General features: G+C 38.4%; 1 protein-coding gene across 5 annotated transcripts; it reads left to right on the forward strand.

Moving 5' to 3' along the window:
* The first annotated feature begins 1,057 nt into the window (after positions 1-1,057).
* Positions 1,058-19,169, forward strand: SMPDL3A (sphingomyelin phosphodiesterase acid like 3A). 5 transcript variants are annotated; one of them, XM_063097941.1, is made up of 9 exons: positions 1,225-1,311; positions 3,998-4,212; positions 6,185-6,398; positions 7,297-7,441; positions 11,794-11,890; positions 14,121-14,290; positions 14,990-15,170; positions 16,730-16,854; positions 18,536-19,169. In XM_063097941.1, the coding sequence occupies exons 2-9, from the start codon at positions 4,206-4,208 to the stop codon at positions 18,851-18,853; spliced, it is 1,257 nt and encodes a 418-aa protein (XP_062954011.1). In that variant the 5' UTR covers positions 1,225-1,311; positions 3,998-4,205; the 3' UTR covers positions 18,854-19,169. The 5 variants fall into 5 exon arrangements, with proteins under 5 accessions (XP_062954009.1, XP_062954011.1, XP_062954010.1 ...); XM_063097940.1 differs by lacking the exon at positions 1,225-1,311 and adding an exon at positions 1,329-1,703; XM_063097939.1 differs by lacking the exon at positions 3,998-4,212 and having other exon boundaries at positions 1,058-1,311.
* The last annotated feature ends 1,686 nt before the right edge of the window (positions 19,170-20,855 follow it).

The raw sequence follows: 20,855 nt of genomic DNA on the forward strand, positions 1-20,855 counted from the left end.
ACACGTATTTTGCTGTTCTTAAAGTTGTTGTCTCTAACCAGCTCATCGTTTTTTTCCTCTTGCATTTCTTCCCATACTCTAGAGGTTGGGGAGGAGAAACTCCAAGGACCATTTTGTCCACCACTGGAATGTGCTTTTGTTCTTCCAATGCTTTTGAATCATCTGAAAGCTGAGGCAGGACTTGGACTGCCCTGGCAGGACTTGAAACAGAAAACAGGGGCGCCTTGATTCCCATTTCAAAGCCTCTTTCATGGGACACACTCCCATCAAATTATTCAGGATACAAAATAAGGTTCTCTGATGGGAAACACACTCTACAACATCTTTTATGAGATTAGTAATTCTGGAAGGTATTTTATTCTCCAAAGGAATTCCACACCTTATAAATTTAAACTATTATCTTTGTTATTTTAAAGAGGCCAGCATCCTCATAAATGGTAAGGGAAGGAACACAGAATACACGACCCAACGCAGTTTGGGGATTTTGGCTTCTTTGCCAGACTGAGTATCTTCAAATATTCCTTGGAAGAGTACAATCAAATCACCTCTATGATTTCCATGCATCTCGGGAATGCATAGAGCAGGATTCTGAGACATGTTCTAATTCAGTTGTAAAAACAAAACAAAACAAAACAACCCCCCTCCCACCCCCAACCTGGAGTCTTAGAGCGGTGGTTCTCAAACACCATCATCAGTCAAGCATCACCTGGAAGGCTTGTGAAAGCACAAATTGCTGGGCTCCACGCCCAGAGTTTGATTCAATATGTCTGCGGTGGGGCCTGGGAATTTGCATTTCTAACTAAAGTTCTCAGTTGGTGCAGATGCTACTGGTACAGAGACCACAGTTCTAAATCCACCGGGCTCTCCAAAACTTGTTGGTCTCCTCCAAATCCTGACACTTCCGCGCTCTGTACATCGGTTCTGCTGAGGAACCCCATCCGTTTAGAGCCTGGTGGCATTTAGGTAAGATGATCTGCGTGGGGTTTGCCCAAGAACATTCCTTCCCAGGCTAGTCACTGACTAAGAAACCAGAGGGCAGATCATCGCTGGAGGGCCGGGAACCGACTCTGCCGTCGCACGTGATCGGCTGGGCGTCTACAGCCGCAGCCGTCTTCTGCCTCCTCCCCACTCCGGGGCTCGACTGTCCGAGGGCAGCCGCCGGAGAGCCCGAGCGTCCGGGTGGGTGGCCGCGGCCCGCCATGGCGCTGCTGGGCGCGCTCGTCTGCGGCCTGCTGGCTGCCTGGCACTGCCGCCCGGGCCTCGGGCTGCCCCTTGCGCCCGCTGGCGGCCGCACTCCGGTTCCGGCGGTCGGTGAGTGGTCCAGATCCTTCCCCTCCCGCGAAGCGCCCGTGCCAAGGCCCGGAAATCGCGTGGGGGCAGCTGCGCGGCCCGGCCGAGGCTCGGGCAAGCCGGGCTCTGACGCCACCGGCGTTGACTGCGGCTGCGGGGCGCGGGGAGGGCGAGGGCGACCGCGCAGCCAGAGCGAAGCTCGGGGCGGGGCTGGAGAAATGCCCGCGCCGGCGGGGGCGCCTGCCCGGCGTTTGTTTACATCCCGCGCGCGTCTCGGTCGTTTTGCTCCCTGGGGAAGGAAGGAAAAGCGGCGGGTCTCATCGGAAAAGGAAGCCGGGAGTTGGGTGTCCAAAGGCCGCGGATCTGCCCAGAGCGGAGGGCGAGTCGCGGGCTTTCTCCCTCACCTCAGGGGGGTAAGTTTCAGTCGGACTCAAGAGTTTCGTCTGTCCTGCTGAGCCGAGGTTGGTGGCTTTTTCTGCCACTCCCCCAACCGCGGAACTGCCCGTATGGTACCGCAGAGCTCGTCTGGTCGTCATTTCACCGGGACGTCCCCGGGCTCCCTGCGGGCCGCTCCGATTTGATTCATCCCCAGCACTTAGAGCGCCTGTTCCAGTGGTGGTTCTCAGTGTGGTCCGGGGCCAGCAGCAATGGCAGCGCCTACGCTTGTTAGAAATGCAAATTGTCGGCCCAACCCGCGACGACTGACACCGAACCCCCTGGACCCGGCCCGCCGTTAGCTGTTCAACGAACCCTCCAGGTGATTCTGATAGACGCCAAAGTCTGAGAATCACTGGGCCACTTTGAGAGCTTGTACGATGCCATCAGAGTCTTCAATTTCGAAAAACAAGGTGTTCCCACCTTCCCGACTCCCTTTAAAACTAATTGTTCTGTTACAGGGGGAAAAACAAATTAGAGAGGTGGAGTTCTGTTTCGTTTAGGGGAATAGCTGTCCCCGAGAACTAGCAGCAGCGCTTAGTGCTGAAACCTCTCTCTGTACTTTTCTGTCACTCTCGCTTTCTGTCTCTGCTCTCACAGGACTTAGGGAATGCTCTAGCGAAAATGCCTTCCCTTTGAGAGCAAAGTCCTCATGACTCAGCTGCCATGTAGTCGGAAGCAAGAACTGCCAATCTGCTTTCCCAACGTTGGCGAATGTCAGTTGTAATAAGAAATTGCTCCAAAATATTTATGTATGCTGGGTCCTGCATTTATTACAGCTGGAGTTGTGTTGCTTTAATTATATGACCGTTTAGGATTTTGAGATAAAATGTTTCGGATTGCATGAGGCCAACCAATGATGGCAAATTCAATGTTTGGCTTTAAGGATCTGATTGCTGAAGGCCTCAATGAACACTTTCTGGGGATTATGTGAATCTCCACTTCACACCTGCCCGTTTAGGTAGGGAAGTTGAAAGGTTGCATTACTCCCTACCGAAGAGGAAGGGAGACGGGTAACTGGAGTTCAAAGGCACGAAGTGCTGACTCAGCAGTTTCGCGTCCTATGTATTATTTTACATATTTTCCACTCAGTGTGACCATTCTCACCACTCCTCCCAGCCCCAGATGCTTAGGCCTACTTGTTTTGTGTTTGTGTGTTTAAATTCCCAGTCTCAGCTTTCTGCCCTGTCAAGCCCTGGTGGTCTGAGGACAACCACCATGCAAGGCTTCATCTGGATGTGTTTGGCCACAACTCTTTAGATTTAGTAGGCTGGGACCTGCTGGTGGATTTTGTACATAGCAACTAACATTATAAACTAGTAAACAAACACCTGTTTAAACAACAGCATTATGTCCAAACATATGAACTACAGTTCAACAGGTTCTTTAGAATAAATTATAACTTTTGTTTTTGGAGGCTGGCCAGGGCAGGTATTGAAGCCTGGACCGTGATGTTATCAGCATCACACTCTAACCCACTGAGGTAACTGACCAGCCAAATTATATCCCTTCTTTGACTTAAAGATTTTCTTGTATGATTTTGAGCATTTATCTAGATACGTGGAACATACACACACACATTTTTGGAAATCTTTTTAACGATGGTCTGAAAAGAAAGTGGAAAGAACTTTGGACTTTGAGCCAGGGAACTTGGATTGGAGTGTGGGCACACACACACACACACACACACACACACACACACACACACACACACACACACACACACACACACACACACACACACACACACACACACACACACACACACACACACACACACACACACACACACACACACACACACACACACGAGTATTTTATATAGAATTTCATTAGGAGTGGCTTGTAAGGCCTCCAGAGGTTCATTATTCATAAATCTCAGGTTGAGAACCTGTTAGAGCTCTTCTCTTGACTTCTATTTAATGACATCCTTCAGTACATCTGAATAATTACCCCCTCATTTATCTGTCTGGAAATGTGATGTAATGGAAAGAGCACTAGACTGGAAGTCTGGAAAGACTGGTTCTAGTTCAGCTTTCATTACTGTTATGTTATCTTGAGGAAATCCTGAAATCTGCCTTTTCCTAAATGTCCTCATATATAAATTACAGTACGTTTGTAGAAGGCCTGCTGTAGGTACATATTCTCGATGCTGGAGATTTATAAATCTAGGTACTAGATTACATCAGAGGGAAGTGCCCTTAATGCATTTCAAGTCTTGGTTTACAAAAATTTAATATGTTTATAATCTCATTTCCTTTCATCTTCACAGTATTTCATATGTGGATGCTGTTATAATGTACTTTATGTGAGGCAAGTGAGGCAGTCAGTGTGTGCAGTGGTTGAGGACAACATGGGCTCTGGAGTCATTTCCTGAATTCATATCTCAGTTCTGTTGTACATAATACATGTGACTTGGACTTAATCTGTGAAACGGTGATAATGAGTTAATACATGGAAAGCATACAAAACAGTACTAAATGTATAGTAAGTACTCAGTAAATTTTGACTATCACTTGGAAATGGGGAAATTCAATTTCATATTCAAGGTTTAGAGTTACAAAATAATAATAGTAAAACTAATATAAGGATTGAGCTTACTAGGTGCCAAACACCTTCTGAGGGCTTTACTTCTACCTAGTCACTTAATCCTCATAGGAGGCACTATTATTATTTCCAATTTAGAGATGAAAGAGGGCAAGATCACACAGCCAGATTAGTAGTTGGTGGAGCTTGGATTAGAAGTCAGGCAGTCTGACACTGAAGTCCCCACTCTTAGCCACAGCACCACACTGTTTTGGGTGCTATTTAACATACCTTAACATTGTACAAATAATAAAAGTACATGTTTATATAAAAATGAGATGCACTATGTATTTATATGCTAAGGAATGGCAGCCTCCAGGATGATTCTAAGCTATTTGCCATGTCTATTTTGTGTGCTGCATAAAGTATATCTAAGCTAGAAATAAAGGTTGGGGTATTTTTTTGAATTATGGAAAAAAATCAAATTACTCTTGGCAGATGTTTTCAAATGGTGACTAAGTATTGGGTAATTGACCATAAACACTATTTTATGTCTATTTCTTCTGCATCTTTATCTACCACTTTTTAGTTGTGAACTTAAATGTGTTATAAAATTATAACAACCACCACCTTAGGAAGAAACAACCACCAAATGGTAACTCACCTTTTTCACATTGACAAATCAAGTGTTTTCACTTTTTCACTTTATTATCCCAGCTTTGAGTTTTATTCAAATTTTATCATCTTTGTATAGATGAAAGTTAGCACTCTACTTGCTTGCTCCGTGCTTCTTGTGTAGTATATGCTGCTTTGTCACTTCTGATGTGTTTCTGATGTAAAGTAGTCATAATCGGAGTGAACTAAAAAACTCTTAAGTGTGAAAAATATCTCAATGTTAAAACAATTTAAAAATTGTATGTGAGAAGGCAGCAAAATCATTGAAGATATATGTAAATTATGTATAAACAAACTTGGGGACCCTTCACAAGGGGGGGTTTCAGATTTTTGATTCTCATTTATTAGCAATGCATATTTGAGCAAATTTCCCAATTGATCCATCCAGCATTAGTTTCTCAACTTTGAAATAAGAACCATGATTCAGAGAGTAGTTTTGAGAATGAAATGACATTGTATATTTAAGTTGCTTATCACAGTGCCTGGCACATAGTAAATACTTAATAAGGGGAGATATTACTAGATTACTTTTTCTAATATTTCCTTTAATCAAGAAATCTTTATTAAGATGATTCCTAAGTAGGGATGCTATGAGATGGATTTAACTTCTCCTTGAAAACCCAATGGAAGCATTCTCTTTAACAATTGCTTCCCTTAATATTATTAGCATTTTATATAATTGTATGATAGAAAACCTCTAGGAATTCCTATTTTTGGCTTAAAGCTAGTGTTAAAAACTTATATTCTTTCCATTAATGTTGAAAAGCAAGGTTATAGAAGAAATTAGGAGTAAGATATATAGTTCCTGGTTCTGAAATCTACTCAGAGTACAACCCTAACAAACACCATATTTCTATGTCAGTTTTTCTACAAGGATAATGTAAATAATTTTCAAAACCTTAAACTCTGCAAGGAGACACGCTGCCAAGACACAATATATTATCATTGACCTGCTAGAAGGACATCTCCATATGTTTCATTGTGCAAACTTATCTTTGTTATGCTGTCTTTGTTAAGTCATCAAGTTAATACTGAACCCATCAGTTCTGACACACTTAAGTAGTAAACTGTTGTTTGAATCCTCATCTTCTCACAGGGAGGAATTGTGTTTAATTTCATGGCATGTGAACTTTTCAATTATTAAGGCTTTCTTCCGTCATAAGGAAGAGCAACTGTCTCTAGTCTTACTGGAACTATTTCTGTGGGAATTCCAAAAGAGAAGTTGTAGGTTTATCAGTATTTCTTTTCTAATCAACAGGACAGTTTTGGCATGTGACTGACTTACACTTAGATCCTACTTACCACATCACAGATGACCACACAAAAGTGTGCTCTTCATCCAAAGGAGCAAATGCCTCCAACCCTGGCCCCTTTGGTGATATTCTGTGTGATTCTCCATATCGACTTATTTTGTCAGCATTTGATTTTATTAAAAATTCAGGACAAGAAGCATCTTTCATGATATGGACAGGGTAAGTGATTATGTAAATACCATTAATTACTCAGGATTTATCTAAAGTGTCCTAAGCTTTATTAGAATGCTGAATTCTATAAAAAGATTAATAGTGTTTAAGAATAATTTGGGTTAAAAAATATTAGGTCAAATTAACCAACATTATTAGAGGTTTTCTTTGGAACACAAGATTTAGAAATACATCAGTGATAACCAAGAGACAAATCCATAAACAGTACACCTGTATCAATGTCTTAAGGTATTGATTAATGTGATAAGGCCTTGATTAAATAATCATAGAGAAAAGACAACAATGGGAGATAACCTGTGATGGTAATTTTGTAAAGCATCATTTGCTGGTGGTATAGTTAACTAGTTCCATCCATCATGATAAAGAGGCCTGTATTTTTTGTACCTGGAGTAATGACTATGGCTAATACCTGTAGAGTGTGCACTGTTTTAATTAATTTATGTGTTGTAACTTATTTAATCTTTACAATTGGTATTATTATTCCCACTTTACAGATGAGGAAATGAAGGCATTGAGCATTTAAGTAACTTGCCCAAGTGTACACAACTAGTAATTGGCAAAACTGAAAAGTGAATCCAGGCATTTTGGCTTCGAAATCTGTGTTTTTAATTACTTCAGTTTTTTGCCTGTCATAAATCTTCAGTCAGGCAGTGAAATAAGCTGGGATTTCAAGTTCATTTGTTGTATTACATTTTTTTTTTTTTTTCATTCTCATAGGATTCTCTGTGGGGGAGAGGTAGGCGAAGAGTAGTTTAGCAACTCTTTAACTGTTATTTGTTATTTTAAAGTGGAAGTCTACAGTGATAGGTACAGCAAGGCATTAAGCATAGATCTCGTGACTCTTTATGAAAACTGATATTGTTCTTCACAATTGTCTCCTTTTCAGGGATAGCCCACCTCATGTTCCAGTTTCCGAACTCTCGACAGACACTGTTATAAATGTGATCGCTAATATGACAATCACCATCCAGAGTCTCTTTCCAAATCTCCAGGTTTTTCCTGCACTGGGTAATCATGACTACTGGCCACAGGTAAATTTGACATCAACCTCCCAGAAGTGCTTAAAGGATTTTTCTCATTGGTCGTATCAAAATTATGACAGTAACTAGCCAGTGGTGGGCATGGGAATGGGTTGTATAGGGTGTACTCTTAATGCTAACTATTGAGGAAGGCAAGACAAGTGCTCTGGGGACTTTAAAACGATCCTTTTAATAATTCATAAGATGTATGTCAATAGTGAGTTTTCACAGGCAAACTACTCAGGTTGTGGATTATTAATTCCTGTTTACCTTCATAATCTTCTCTTTCTCCATTCTGTTGAATCATTTTCTTATTCATTGGCATTTCTATGACAGGGTTAGTAAGGAAGGTTAATGTTGACAAATGTTTACATTTTCCAGAATTTCTGTCAGGCATACAAAGATCTCCACACTCTGATTTAAGCTGGATTGTGATGAAAAACAAAAACATAACAAACTACCTTAAGAACTGAAGGGGGAGGTCGATGTTCAAATACAGTTTATCTAAATAAGATGTAATTTAAGGCAGAGACTGTGTGCAAGCTAATTAATGCCTAATATAGCCCTGGCTCTAACAATCAGAGTGGCAATTTGTTAAGCAATTTTTACATGACAGCTGGATAGTTCTCCCGGTTACAGGATCCTGTTTCAGTACCAAAGTCTTAGATTTGTACAGATTCAAGATCCTGGAGATTGCTGTTTAGTCCATGGCATGGCAAACTATGGCCTGTGGTTCAAATTTGGCTCATTGCATGTTTTTGTAAATAAAGCTTTATAGGAACATGGCTATGTTTCCATTCATTCTGTATTGTCTGTGGCTGCTTTTGTGCTAGAACGGCAGAGTAGAATAGTGTCACAGAGACCCTATGATCCATAAGCTTGAAATATATTATCCTTCCCTTTATTGAAAAATTTGACTGATCCCTGGTCTAGTTTAACACTTCATTTTGTAGATGAGGAAACTGAGGCCCATGTATTAGTCCATTCTGTGTTGCTGTAACAGAACACCTGAGACTGGGTAATCTATAAAGAACAGAGGTTTATTTGGCTTACAATTCTGGGACAGCTGCATCTGGCATGGGCTTCAGGCTGCTTCTACTCATGGTGGAAAGCGGCAGGCAGCTGACAGGTACAAACAGATCACATGGGGAGAGGAAGCAAGAGAGAGAGAGAGAAGGTGCCAGGGTCTTCTAAGCAACCAGCTCTCACGAGAACTAACCAAGTGAGAACTCACTCACTACCCCCTTCCCCCAGGGAGAGCATTAATCCATTCATGAAGGATCTGCCCCCGTGATTGAAAAAGCTTCCAGCACTGCCACGTTGGGGATCAGGTTCCATGAGTTTTGGCAGGGACAACGCATCCAAACTCTATCACCCTGGTCTGGTTTAACCCTTCATTTTGTAGATGAGAAAACTGAGGCCTAGAAATGTTAAGTTGCTTGTCCAAGTGCTCATAGCACTTAGTCGCAGACCTCACATTCCGGATCTTTTCACCACAGTCCTGGGTTCAGCTAGACCAATATCCTTTCACACCTTCCTCATTCTTGCCATACTAATATACTCAATATTTCCTAAACATATTCACTTTGTTCAATTTTTTTTTCCTGGCTCAGACCTTGATGGTCTGAGTGCAATGATATTTACAACCAATATATCACAACCAGTTATAGATTTCTTTGTTCCATCTCATGTCAAATGGATACTTAGTAGGTGTTTTGGTTGTTTAAGCTAACCTAATCTGAATATAATGATTTTGAAAAGTTGTACTCTAGGACAGGTTTAAGTTCAAATGACTTCTTGGCCCTGGCCTCCAACCTGGAGATGAACAATAAGTGAGTCTTTATGAGTCAGCCTCTCAAATGCTAGTCAACTTTATATTGAGATGTTAGACTACATAGTGCAGAGGCCTAGGGACAATCTGCAGGAGCCCGAGGTTACACACATTGTTTTTATATGCCTTAGGTGACAGGCAGACTAGTATAGTGGAGAATGTGGGGTTTAGAGTCATATTTGCTACATTTAAATCCCTATCCTGCTCTGTTTCTAATAGCTTGACCAACTTGAGTAGTTCACTTAATGTCCCTGATTCATAGGTCACTCATTTGTAAATAGGAGCAATAATACCTACCTTGCAAAATATTTGTGAGAATTAGTGATAATATATGAAAAGGGTATATTCTACGACCTGGCACATAATAGGCCTTCGATAAGTGGGATGGTAGTTATTTGTAGCATTAAGTAGTGACCCAGGATACATTTTTCTGAGTCCTTTGAGGGTTTGTTTCATTTTAACTTTATCTCTATCTTCTTTTTGTCAAGTCAAATATTATAATAATTCAAAGATACAGATGCTACAGGTATCTAACTTCCATAATATATCTTAATTTATGTATAGCTAGGGTAAATTGGGCAGCGTGTATACCTTAAACAGTTCATTTTTTTCTCTTTCTAGCTTATGATCTTATATATGAAAATATTTTTTATATTATTCTGCCATCCTTCTACTTCACAGTTTTAGAAGCATCAAATATAACATGAAAACCTCACAGCAAATTCTCCTGAAGACTGATAGCTGGGATATACTTCAAAAAGTTCGTAGAAAAGTAGAATTGAAAGATTTTACGAATCCTTCCATGAACTTTTCGAAGACTCCTCGTAGTTCTGGAGAGTAAATTAATTGGGAGTAAATAAAGTCAACAAGTGTTATTTCTCCATTAAAACCCCATAAACACGCACCATAGCTACATAAACATACATATATAGCGTGTCCCTACTCATTACATAAGAAGTAGTTATTAATGTGGGCAGTCCAGGGATTCCCTCCTGTTGCCGCTCAAGGAAGCAGTCTGGTTCAGGGTCCCCATTTACTCCTACAGTGGCAAGATTGGTGCCACCAAATTTATGGGTGGGTCCTTTCCCATTATACCTCATTTCTCAGCAGTGGTCATGTCACAACCAGAAAGGATTGAGAAGGTAATGTGGTGCAATTGACAACTGAACATAAAGAGATGGTGGAAAGAGCTGGGGATTTAGACCCAGCTCTAGGACTGACCAGCTGTCTCTGGATTAAATCACCTAAATTTTCTGGTGCTCATATTTCTCATATTTAAAATAAGAAAGCCCAGAGTGATAATTTGAAGATTCTACAGTACCATCCCATACTTTGGCATCCATTCCAAGGTAAACAAATGACCAAGAATTATGGCTTTATACTGTGATTATATTACCAATTTTTAGTCCAAATCTGTATTTGTCTAAACCATTGTGTAATTCTCAAACAGGTAACCTTGATCTCTGACACAAACTGAAAATACATTTTAGGGAACTTGTTCCAGTTAAAGCAAGTCATTTGGTTATTACTTGCCCCAAATATAAATTGAAAAATAACTAAATATTTTGAGTAATGCTGACAGGGAAACTCTTCTAAGAAAGAGGCCTGTATCGCCAACATGCAGAAATAAATGAGGAGAGATAAGACAAGGGCCTCAGTTTTTTAATATAATTTTTTGAAACAAAAAGCAGAAATAATTATCCAGTTTCACAACTGATTTCTGGGTTTTTATTTGGTGTTTATTAAGATTTTCCCCTCTAGAACTTATGTCACCATAAAGACAACTTTATGATAATATAAAATTGATATGATAAAAATACACTTTATGACTATTAAAATTTTTTTTATATTTTATAATGTGCTTTTTAAAAAATTAAAACATGTTGGTATAATTTAGGCTGCCATAAAGAGACTTCTTCCAATCAAAAGCATGTCATTATACATTTTTATTCAAGCAGTTAAGAAGCTTCATAACAGTTTTAACATTTCAGAGGATTTTGTTAAATTCTAAAATCATGAAATTTTTCCCATTCCCTGGACATGCTACACCAGGACCTGCATGTTCAGGCCCAAACCTGCCTTCAGTGTCTCTTTAAGGAGCACACTTTCACATCTGTCCTTTACCCTGGCTGCACGAAAGCACGAGCTTTTCTCTGTACATGGCACACACCTTCATGCCCCTGTGTTTGTGTCTGGGCCATTGCTTTTGCTTTGATGGCCTTTCTTGTCAACTTGAAATAGTTATTGAAGGCCTGGTTCAAATGCTCTCTTTACTCTCCATCCTGCCTTGATTGTCCCTGCCTCTATGCTTCCAGGACCTCTGTAGTAGCACCGAGTGCACTGTGTTATAATTAGTTGATTATATTTGTCCCCTACTCCCAAACTCAGTTATAAATTTCTCGAAGACTGTGTCTATCTAGTATTCATCCTGGTATCTACAGATGCTTAACATAATAGTTCTCAAGTAATGTTTAAATTAATTAATACATGTATCTTTAATATTTCAATGGTGGATGATATGGTTTGTGCCCAGGATCAGCTGCCTGTAGCCACCAGTAAAGTGTACAATGCAGTAGCAAACCTGTGGAGACCATGGCTAGATGAAGAGGCTATTCAAACTTTAAGGAAAGGTAAGTGAAAACTTTCTTCTCCCTATTTTGCCTCCATTTTTATTCATGTTCTTTAGAACTTAATCTTTAATGTTTGCTTGGGTGTGCCAATTCTGGAAAGCCTCTGCACCCAGTTTTTCTGGAGGACAGTGACTGGTAACATTGCCTGACACATATTGAGAACCTGTTTATCAGTAAACCAGTTCTTTTTCCACCCTCAATCAGATATTGCTGCGGCTTGAATGTTTGTTCTCTCTGCAGATCCTGTTGAAATTTAATTGCCATTGTAACAGTATTAAGAGATAGGGCCTTTAAAAAGGTGATTAGGTCATGAGGGCTCCACCTTTATGAATGGATTAATACCGTTATCACAGGAGTGGGTTAGTTATCAGGGGAGTTTGGCCTCCTTTTTTTCTATGTCTTCTGTGCTCCCTTTCACCTTCCACCATGAGATGATCTTCACCAGATGCTGGCACAGTGCACTTGGACTTACCAGCCTCCAGAACAGCGAGAAATATATTTCTTTTCTTTATAAATTGCCCACTCTATGATATTCTGTTATGGCAGCAGAAAATAGACTAAGACAGGTATGTTTCACATGAAGCAAAGCTGAACTTTGGATTTGAATGTAAATAAAAGTATGTGTTTTTAACTGGAAATTGATTGGGAAGAGAGAGTGGACAGTAAGTTTTAACCAAGCAGTCATAGCTGTATAAAACAAACAGCTGGTAAAGTGAGGATATCTAAGCTTTTAACATGGACCCTTAGATGCTAGAAAAGATAATGCATAATTAATGTATGGTAAGTCCTGCCCTATGTGGCTTGCAATTATTTTGTTGTGGTTGTTGTTTTTGCTAGCCCTTGGCAAATCATAGTATATATGAATTTGAGACCTGCTATCTTAGGCCATGGTTCCAAATAATCTAGGAAACTATGTTCAGCCCTACACCCGCAAATCTGAAAGACACAGGAAGAACTTGCGCAAGTTAGAGGGTGAACCACAAAGGACAATCAGGTTTTCTAAAGAGACACTCTGGATTCTAAGGAGGTTCAGCTTAAAGCAAAGAGTAGCAAGCAGAAAAGAGCTGACAAATGGAATGATGGCCCTAAGAAAAAGCCATGTGAGTTTCACAATGATATCCATTCCAGTGATGTCTAATTTCTAGTTAAACACTGGAGTACAATATTTCAGTTGAAAATCATAAAAGGCTTTCTGTAAATGAAAATCTTAAAAGCAAGAGTTATTTGGAGTAGAGATGCACTGCATGAAGGATCTCAAACATTGTCTTCCAGAGCTGCTCATGAGAACTACTGTCATCTACTACTGGGACATAAAGGGCAGCTCTCAAAATAACTTCTAACAAATTCAAACCTATTTGCTCCGTTGATACCATAGTAAAAAATCATAAGGTGTTATGACTACAAGGAGGAATAAAAGAAATTAAAGAGTCACTGTACAGTCATGATTGAAAGTTAAGGAAAGCCATGGATGGTGAGTGGGCCCAGGGCAAAGAAAGCAGAGTCCAGATCTCAGTGGTTAGCTCAGTTAGTGCCATTGCAGTAGACCCTTGGGTGCTCTGTCACCACAGGTTCAGAGTCATGAGTGGGATTATGCCTTTATGCTCTTCTCTACTGAAATTGTATCAGCTCTGGTTTATCCAGCATTTCTGAAATTTCTTTCTCCATGGTCTCTCACAAGATCCGTGTCTGTGCCCATTCTTTGGATTTTATATTTCACTATATCTCTCATCTTAACTCCCCGACCCTATGAAAGTAGTTTCTTTTGTAAAATTCAGTCTTATTGCTTACTGCTCAAACATTTAATTTTATTTTCATCTTAATATTGGATACAACTGTTGTTACCTCAATATGTGGAAGTAGCCGAGCCCCGTGGCGCACTTAGGAGAGTGTGGCGCTGGGAGCGCAGCGACGCTCCCGCCGCGGGTTCAGATCCTATATAGGAATGGCTGGTGCGCTCACTGGCTGAGTGCCGGTCACGAAAAAGACAAAAAAAAAAAAAAAAAAAAAAAAAGATGTGGAAGTACCAGCATTGGACCTGGCACATACATAGTAGGTTGTCAATAGATGTTAAATCTGATTCTGATTTAATGACTACCTATCTACGTGCAAACTAAACAACGAGAAACAAATACAAGCTTCCTGGGTTGTAAACCTTAAGAATTTGTTTTCACAGTGTCTGTGTATTTGTTTTTGTGTTTTCCTAAAATGTGTTTTTAAACTGTTTTTATAGGTGGCTTTTATTCACAGAAAGTTACAACTAACCGAAACCTTAGGATCATCAGTCTAAACACAAATTTGTACTATAGCCCAAATGTCGTGACCCTGAACAAGACTGACCCAGCAAATCAGTTTGAATGGCTAGAAAATACACTGAACAGCTCTCAGCAAAATAAAGAGAAGGTAGAACCTACAGACCAAAATCATCAAGGGATAAATGGAAGGCTAAATTCCTCTATTTATTGAACATGGGGCAGAGAGTAAGGTATTAATAAAAAAAAAAAAGTATTAGAATTTGAAAATATTTTCACATGAAACACATTATGACTTGTCTCTGATGTTTTAATTTGTTTTGCTTTTAATGCTTTTAGAATGAATTGTCAGGCCGACCCTGTGGCTCACTCGGGAGAGTGCGGCGCTGGGAGTGCAGCAGTGCTGGGAGCGCTGAGGCCGCGGGTTCGGATCCTATATAGGGATGGCCAGTGCGCTCACTGGCTGAGCGCGGTGCGGGCGACACCAAGCCAAGGGTTGCAATCCCCTTACCTGTCACAAAAAAATACAAAAAAAAAAAAAAAAAAAAAAAAAAAAAGAATGAATTGTCATCTATTGGTTTAAAAAAAGCCTGATCTAAAAAATTATGACCAAGGTCACAGTGACCTTACATCAGTAACAATGTGGTATAAATGAGACAAGTGCAAATATAGTCACCTTAATAGTTTTATAATCTCATCTTTTTTTTTTTTGTCATAAATGAGAGAGATGGTATATTTGCTTTCTAAATTGTAATTAATATGCTTTCAATCTTGGGTGTACAAATGTCATTTAGTTGTGATAAATGTGCTGAAAGATTCTCATAAGTCCTCGTTGTGTTTCTTTTTCCAGGTGTACATCATAGCACATATTCCAGTGGGATATCTTCCCTATTCCAATGGCACCACAGCAATGAGAGAATACTATAATGAGAAACTGATAGACATTTTTAGAAAATATAGCAATGTCATTGCAGGACAATTTTATGGACATACTCACAGAGATAGCATTATGATTCTTTCAGATAAAAAAGGTAATGTGACTTTCTGTTTGCTTCTCACCAGTCCAAGATGCTAGAGCAAAGCATTGAATATCTAGTAAATGTACTGATTTCATAATTGAAAAGTTTTATTAAAAAATCTGCCAGCACTAGCCTTTTCTGAATTATTTTCAATGGTTGTATGACAAGTGTCCAAATCATGAAATTAGGCCTGCAATGGATTTTTTCAACATAGACTGCTTAGCTCCAAAAGTCCAGCACCATTCATTTCCTGTCAACACAAAAGTCTCTGAAACTCTCAGATCATTCAAATATTCATTTAGATCCTTGAGTTTAGAGAAATATTACTACTTGTTATTTACCTGCTAGTCTCAATTTTCTTTTGATATGACTTGTTTTATTTCTCAGAATTTAAAAAGCAAAGCCCAATTTACACAATGGTTTAAAATAAAATATATTAAGCTCTTACTTGTAAGTGATCATTGACATTGTTGCCCATGCAGCATTAAAAGAAAAATAAATAAATAAATAGAAGAGCCTCTTGTAAGAAACTGAGTTAACAAAATGAGTTCTGATTTTAATGTAGTCAGAAAGGGAAAAAAAATATCAATATGCATTTGGTTTCAGTAATTGGGGAATATTTTTGAAATGTTTACCTCTCATCTAGAATGAGTTGGCTTGGTAAGAATGACTACTTTTCAGCATTTGACAGTTCTTATTTTACTCAGAAAGAAATTGATTCTCATAATAGATATGTATAAAGCATGGTGACACTTTAGTAAAAAAAAATTTTTTTTTGACTGGTAAGGGGATTGCAACCCTCAGCACAGTGTCGCCCGCACCACGCTCAGCCAGTGAGCGCACCAGCCATCCCCATATAGGATCCGAACCCGCAGCCTTGGCACTCCCAGCACTGCACTCTCCCGAGTGAGCCATGGGGCCGGCCCTAGTAAAATTTTTATTATGTAATATTGTGGGGATTTTTTGGTGGCTAGCCTGTATGGGGATCCAAACCCTTGACCTTACTGTTACAAGGCTATGCTCAATTATTATGTAATATTGTTTTAGGTAGAAGTACAGAACAAACTAGTTTGTATTTTTGTGTGTGTATGTACTTGGGATAGATTTTGATTTTTTATTATGAAAATTTCAAATATATATAAATGCAGAGAGAATGATGCAACTCCCCATGTACATCTTCAACATCTATGAAGATTTTGCCATATTCACTTTACCTCTTTTTTATTTCTTTTTCTTTCTTGACTGAAATATTTGAATGTAAATCTCAAACATTAGATCTATTTCAGCTCTCTATAGTTTTGTATTCATTGCTAAAATATATGGATAATTTACTCAACCACAATAACATTAACTTACCTAACGAAACCAACAATCATCCTTTGGTATTGAGAATAAAAATTATGTTTCTCAAAATTGTCTCTTTATAGTTGTCCAAGTACAGGATCCGTCAATGATCACACGTCATTTGACTGTTATGTAGGTTATTAATCTCTTAATCTGAAACCTGTTTATATTTTTAGTATAAACTCTATTTTTGAAAATGTATGTTTATGTACATATGTTTTGTCCAGGAAGTCCAATAAGCTCTTTGTTTGTGGCTCCTGCCGTTACACCAGTGAAGGGTATTTTAGAAAAACAAACCAACAATCCTGGTATCAGATTATTTCAGTATGAGCCTCGTGATTATAAATTATTGGTAAGTTGGCAGTTTCAGAGTTGACTCCATATTTATACATGTCTTTGCAGTTTTCATTAGTTTAGTTGAATGTTTCTTTATACAGCTATGTGAGATGTATTTTATGTTGAGATCTCATGATGTTCTTCCTTTTTGTACTTGGAATGTTTGTCAGCACTTTCTAAGTGTGGGCTGATGAGGTTAGCTTTTGAGAGGCTGTTTCTATCCTTCTAAGGACTTCACATTTATTTAGATGAAGTTTTCATTGGGTGGTGCCTTACTGTGGACTTGTATACATACTGAAACATTTCACTATTAACTGCTCTTCTCCAGAAGTGCATGGGCTCTGGAACCACACTCTCTCATGGGTTGAATTACTAAACTTCTCTGTGTCCCAGTCTATTCCTTCATAAAATGGGTATTAAAATATTACTGAATTCACTAAGTTGCTGTGAGGATTCCATGAACAAATCTATGTAAAATACTTAGAAAAATGCTTGGCCCTTGCTAGCGCAATAGATGCTAGCAAAAAAAAAAAAAAAAAAAAAAAAAAAAAAATTTAAGAAAAAAATGAGTTGGACATTCACCTTTGAGATAGTGTCTCTGAACTATGTTCATGACTCTGTGCTTTAGGACAATTTAGCATCAAAAGCTTTTAGGTACTTCAATTTGGGTAACTGCCTTTCTCTACAAATATAATTTGAAAATAATTCACCTCAATGAATGTTGTTGTTGATGTAATTGCATTTTTTCCTAGATAAATTTAAATACGAGATGGCTCTTGTATTACTCAAAATAGCAGAAGGAGGAGGTAGGACAGCAGAACTCTGGTTTAGTCTATAAACATTCAATTAATTCTTTAATTTTAAAGAATTGACTGATAAACTTGTCAAAGGAATTCTTTTACAACTATTAATTGCCTGGTTTTGGGTCTGAACCTCAGATGTATAGATGTGTATATCTGTATGTGTGTATATATATAAATGCGTGTGTGTGTGTGTGTGTGTGTGTGTGTGTGTGTGTGTGTGTATATCTACTGACATGGTAAGATTTCCCTGATATAGCATTAAATAATGTTTAAAAGTACAAGAGAGTTTGTATAGTACGATTCCATTTTTTGAAAAAAATCAAAAACTTATGTAGGTATATCTTTTCTAAATATTTATCTTTGTTTTGTTCATAAAGTCTAGGACAACACAGGTACACTGGAATGCTGGTTAAACTTTAACAACTAGTTCACTGGGGGGAAAGTGCCTTAATTTGTAGTGTTTGCCATTTTCCATGATAGAAATACCCATCATGGACAATTTCAAGCTACTAAAGTGACATCCACTGACTGACAGCATTCCTGAAAATTTACCAATCAGCTTTGGTGAGCTGGTACAAGCCTCCCCCAGCACACAACTGATTTATACACAACTACAGCAATGGTTAACTTGGAGGGGTGTGAATTGAAAGCTTTTTATTTTTATTTTCTGTATAGTTTGGATTATTTGTTATTAGGTCCTTCATTGTTTTTAAAATTAACAAAGTGATAGAGGTTTTGTATCAAGCCTATTTTTCTTTAAAACCAATTCTCACTCTTTTTAAAGAATACAACTTTAAAATAAGAATGTAGTATAAATCTTAATTATGACTCTTCTTGTGTAGTACTTTCTGTGCCTAAAAATGAATGAGGCTTTGTTACTGTTTTTAATTGTAGGATGTGTTGCAGTATTACTTGAACCTGACAGAGGCAAATCTGAAGGGAGAATCCAACTGGAAGCTGGAGTATATACTGACCCAGACCTATGACATCGAAGATTTGCAGCCGAAAAGTTTATATCAATTAGCTAAACAATTTGCACTGCTAGACAGTAAGCAGTTTATAAAATACTACAATTACTTCTTTGTGAGTTATGACAGCAGTGTAATTTGTGAGAAGAAATGTAAGGCCTTTCAAATTTGTGCAATTATGAATCTTGATCGTATTTCCTATGTAGATTGTCTCAAACAATATTATATAAAGCACAATCACTAGTATTTCTCTGTTTGTGTTCATAGCAAATGTAACACTGCTCTCTTTCTGAGATCAGTTTGTGGGAATTGTTATGTTAATGTTTGTGAAATACTGAGTGGGAAAGCAGAATTCCTGTCTTTGCTTTCCTTTTTATGATACCCAAATATAGATATTTTTGAGATTCTAAATTTTTATTACATTGAATATATTTAAACTGCCCATTAATAGAATAACATTTGGATGTAAATATCGTATCTTCCAGTTTATATAATTATATCTAATTTATAACCTTGTTGAAATGGTCATTTATACAATAAAGCAAATGACTTCTCTCTAAGCATGATGAAGTATTCTTAATATAATTTTCAGTTTTTCAGTCAGTTCACTCTTGTTAAAACCTCATGTGCTAAGTAGGTTTAGCGCTGTTTCCATCTCATGTGTTAACACTGTTTACATCTACTGTCTACTCTTGAGAAAATGCAAGGTCTCATTAGGGTCATCTCTGAGTCTATAAAACATTATGGGACATGTATAAGCCTGGCTTTCTTCATTCTGTGGGACTTCAGTACTGCTAACTTTTAAGGATGAGAATGTCACAAGTTGTCCTTATTGTAAGTTCAGTGTTACCATAAGGCCTGGGTCCTAGTCTAGTGCCTGGCATCTAGTAAATAATTGTTGGAATGAATTGAAAGCTATGAATATTTGTCAAAGAAATATGGTAGGATACAGTTGTAGCATTTTCTTTATCATGATATTCCAAGAGAGAATAAAAATGAACTTTTATTTAGCAGGATTGTTTTTAGGGTTTTCCAATGGCTCAAGCTGTCTTCTGCTTTCAGGCTAACTGGGAAAATTAAAGCAAAAGAGTGGAGGGAGAGTCTGAGGGATTTAAGGGAAGAGAGATTGTACACCCCAATACTTTGGTTTGCTGGAGAAGACTGGAAAATAAAATAATTATTCAAGACACTTTTTAAAGATGGTAAGGCAGTCTTTATTCAAGGTAGACCATGGAGATAGGTATAGGGACTACTGCTGTGGGATCCTGCAGCTGGGGAGAGAAAGTGGACTCAGTTCTGATTTCAAGAAGGACAAGTGGAGATATACAACCAGGGAGCAGGGTGGAGGTCTGTGGATTGAAAATTATTAGGTGAAACATTAAGGATAAGAGGATTTCTGGCTATACTGACTTAATAGGACTATTCTTGAAGGCAGGACAGCATGGTAAAATATCAAGGGTGGGAGATTTTCCTTAAACTAAGTCAGCAAGATTCTTGCTCTTACTGGATCCTTCAAGAACAGAGAGGGAAGACCAATGTTGGCCTAGCCAAGAAGAGGAATCAGTGGAGCCAGACTAAAGTTTTGTTCAAAGGAGAGAGTCTTTGTCAAGACATACAATCAAACACCTTAGTTTAAGGAAAGTGGAACTCATCATCCTTTTGACTGGTTTGATTTCATGTAAAAAAAAATACTTGTAAGATATCATCATAATGAAAACTAATTGTCCTGATTTCCAGAGGGCTGAGAAAATAAATATTACAAAATAAAGATATTATATCTAAGGAACTGTCACTATTCACAGATAAGCAGTTTTTGTTTTACTTTTTAGGATTCAAAAAGTAATTTAGTATGTCTTAGAAGTGAGAATACTTAAAACAAAAATTTATTGTTCTAAAATAATCCCATCATTTAGAAATCATCATGCCTGCAATTATATTTCAAGTTGGTATTTTCAAATGATTAGATTGTATATTCATATATTCTTATACTTATGGACAGAAATTCTAAGAAAACAAGTTTGCACCATGTAAAGAAAAATTTAAAAACAGTGAAAACCAAAGATGGCATGAGCTGACTTGGGAAGGGAGTCCCGGCACCAGAAGTGAACAAGCTGGGCTTGCAGAGCTATTATAGAGAAAATTCCTGCATCTACTAGGGGATGTTGGGCAGTGAACATTTAAGGTTCATCCTACATTATTCTATAGTTAAAAATTTTTAATGGCAACTTTTTGTGTTGTTTACTTTC

This window comes from Cynocephalus volans, chromosome 5, assembly GCF_027409185.1.
Source record: "Cynocephalus volans isolate mCynVol1 chromosome 5, mCynVol1.pri, whole genome shotgun sequence".
NCBI classification, from domain to species: domain Eukaryota; kingdom Metazoa; phylum Chordata; class Mammalia; order Dermoptera; family Cynocephalidae; genus Cynocephalus; species Cynocephalus volans.

What these genes read in the sequence shown, in the direction of transcription:
- SMPDL3A (XM_063097939.1), top strand. Translation starts at nt 1,200, where the DNA reads ATGGCGCTGCTGGGCGCGCTCGTCTGCGGCCTGCTGGCTGCCTGGCAC. An exon ending in GATTCTTTCAGATAAAAAAG is followed by an intron (nt 15,171 to 16,729) that starts GTAATGTGACTT and finishes TGTTTTGTCCAG; the next exon opens with GAAGTCCAATAAGCTCTTTG. An exon ending in CTCGTGATTATAAATTATTG is followed by an intron (nt 16,855 to 18,535) that starts GTAAGTTGGCAG and finishes TTTTAATTGTAG; the next exon opens with GATGTGTTGCAGTATTACTT.